This window comes from Aureococcus anophagefferens (assembly GCF_000186865.1).
Source record: "Aureococcus anophagefferens unplaced genomic scaffold AURANscaffold_40, whole genome shotgun sequence".
Taxonomy (NCBI): domain Eukaryota; class Pelagophyceae; order Pelagomonadales; family Pelagomonadaceae; genus Aureococcus; species Aureococcus anophagefferens.
The window spans coordinates 94,582-97,036 of NW_008705597.1; the positions used below are offsets into that span (position 1 = coordinate 94,582).

Sequence of the window (2,455 nt, forward strand, 5' to 3'; positions counted from 1 at the left end):
CCAATTGGGAGTCCCAGTCAACATCGTCCCTTCCAAAAGAAGTTAACGTTCCAGGACGTGACTCCTCCGAGAATTAGACACACTCCTTTCTCTACTCCTGTGACAGAAGAGATATCAGAATCACAGAGAATGTCGCCACCATCTGGGTCCGACTTCCTCGAGTCTGCTGAAAAGAGATTAACTCGCATGTTTAACTTTTATCGGATCAGGAACTCGGAGTCCCCCTTTGTTGAGACTCCAAAGTCTCCAGAATCTACTGAGACCATCTTTTCTCCTGGGTCTCCGCAACCGGAATCAGTCCCTGCTGGCTATAGGCATCCAAAGCATGGCGATTACATCAACCTCAGAAACAGAGAGGGCGGATGGAACACGAAACTGAAAGTGATACGCGGGAAACCACACAAGATGTTCTCAGAGACTACTCCAGGCCTCGAAGTTGATCCCAAAAATATCTCAGTAGTAGAGTGGGAAGAAGGAGTAAAACGTGCTGTTGATGTTCGGCCACAACGATACGGCCCTGCCAGCGACCCCTCATCTATTTGGAGAAGTCTGCGGCAAGCCTAGAACCGGAGAAACTCCCAGTTGCAAATTCCACAAGAGAAGACGGCCTACCGTCGAGGCGCGCAGGAGCGGCGCGCAGGCCGCTCGCGAGGACGGCTGGTCTCCATAAACCACACCATAACACATTTACAACCCCTAAAGCTCAGCGCTAAAGCTCCGTGATGAACTTGTGCTTGAGGTCATGGGTGTAGTCGGCGGACGAGCCACCGAGCTTGCGGAACTCGCCCTTGGTCGTCGCGGCCTTGTACTTCTCGTAGCGCTGGTGCGACTTGCACCCGAGCTGCTTCGGGTTCTTCTGCTTGAGCGTGATACGGGTCGCATCGCCCTTCTGTGGTTGCTTCACTGCGGGCTTCTTTGCCGCTGGCTTCTTTGCCGCTGGCTTCTTTGCCGTGGGCTTCTTTGCAACTGGCTTCTTTGCGGACTCATCATCATCATCAGAAGAAGAAGAAGAAGAAGAAGAAGAAGAAGAAGAAGAAGCGCCCTCACCCTCAAGTGTTTCAGTTACAGTTTCTTTTAACAGTCTTTTGTCATCTGAATCTAATTTCATTTTCAGGTCTTTTGCTGCTTGTTTGTATACTACTTTAATATCACCAGCACCCAATAGCGCATTGGCCTTTGCGAACTGTATCAGTTTGTTGCACCTGTCCATCTTCTTTGAGAAAGCAGATTGCGCATCAGTTTGCGCAGCATCATCATCATCAGCTAGCGCATCATCATCAGAAGAAGAAAAAGGAAAAGGAGAAGCGCGAGCTTTATTTACCTTACGCTTCTTTGCCGCTGGCTTCTTTGAAGGCTCATCAGAAGAAGAAGAAGAAGAAGAAGAAGAAGAGGGAGAAGCACCATCGTCATCGTCATCATCATCTTCTTCATGAGCTAGCGCAGCACCATCATCATCAAGAGCTAGCGCAGCACCATCATCATCATCACCGCTTAGCGCAGCACCAGCAAAAGCAGCATCATCTTCTTCCTCGTCTTCGTCTTCTTCAGCTTCGATACGCCCCTGCGGCACTGGGGAAAAAATGAGTCCATCAACGCCCTTTGCCAATGGGCAAGTTCGCGCAGTGTGACCTACGGGAGGCTCAGCACCAAAGCAAATACTACACGTCGGCTTCGCCCTTTTTCTTCCTCTCATCTGCTGTTTGAGACTAATTGCCCTAATTTTTTTTTTTGGCCTGCCGGCCTTTGCTGGTTGGAAGCTTGGAAGCCTTAAACTTGCATCCGCCAAATGTGATAGGTTATTATCCTGAATTTCAGCAGTTGATGGTATACTTATAGGTGGCAGAGACTGATAGATTGCTAATAATCCTCTGGTTGTCATATGACTTGGCAAGACTGTTTCTATGTTACACGAGGCATGCCTAGCGCACGCAATCAAGTGCGCGCATGGCCCAGCCATAACCCTTTGACAGCCTCCTTCGCAGGTCAATGTGCCAAGGTTCACGCGGAGTCGTTTGTCACCATCAGAGACGATAAATGTACCACCTGCTTCCTTTTTAACTCTCATGTTTGCGGTTTTTTTACCTTCTTTCTCTATTTTTTCATGGAGTTTTGGAGGTGTGAAAGTTGGACATTGCGTCAATGTTTCTATTATCTTTAACCTCCTGCTCTCCATACCTTCCGCTTTCAAGAACAAAAACTCCATTACTCCAGCCTTCCTTGTCGGAATCGCTGCCGCGTTCATGCATTCTACCGACTGACTGGACGTAATACCTTTCAGTGTCCCAGCTGCCGCCAGGTACAGCTGACCTTCCTCACCTCTCTTAGACAGATATTCTTTCAGATCACTATCCATGGCTAACAATTTTTTGGCTAGTTGGACACCCGTAGGGGCCTTGAGAGCGGAAATGTACTGATCCAGGTTGTCCCTGAGGCTTGGCTTGTCTTTAATATTTTC

At 48.7% G+C, this 2,455-nt stretch overlaps 1 protein-coding gene across 1 annotated transcript; it reads right to left on the reverse strand.

The window, feature by feature from the left end:
* Nucleotides 1–709: 709 nt before the first annotated feature.
* Nucleotides 710–2,353, reverse strand: AURANDRAFT_67473 (hypothetical protein; the record flags this gene model as incomplete). The annotated part of the gene is made up of 2 exons (XM_009042996.1): nt 710–1,569; nt 1,774–2,353. 2 exons carry the CDS (start codon nt 2,351–2,353, stop codon nt 710–712), a joined length of 1,440 nt encoding a protein of 479 aa, XP_009041244.1.
* Nucleotides 2,354–2,455: the final 102 nt, after the last annotated feature.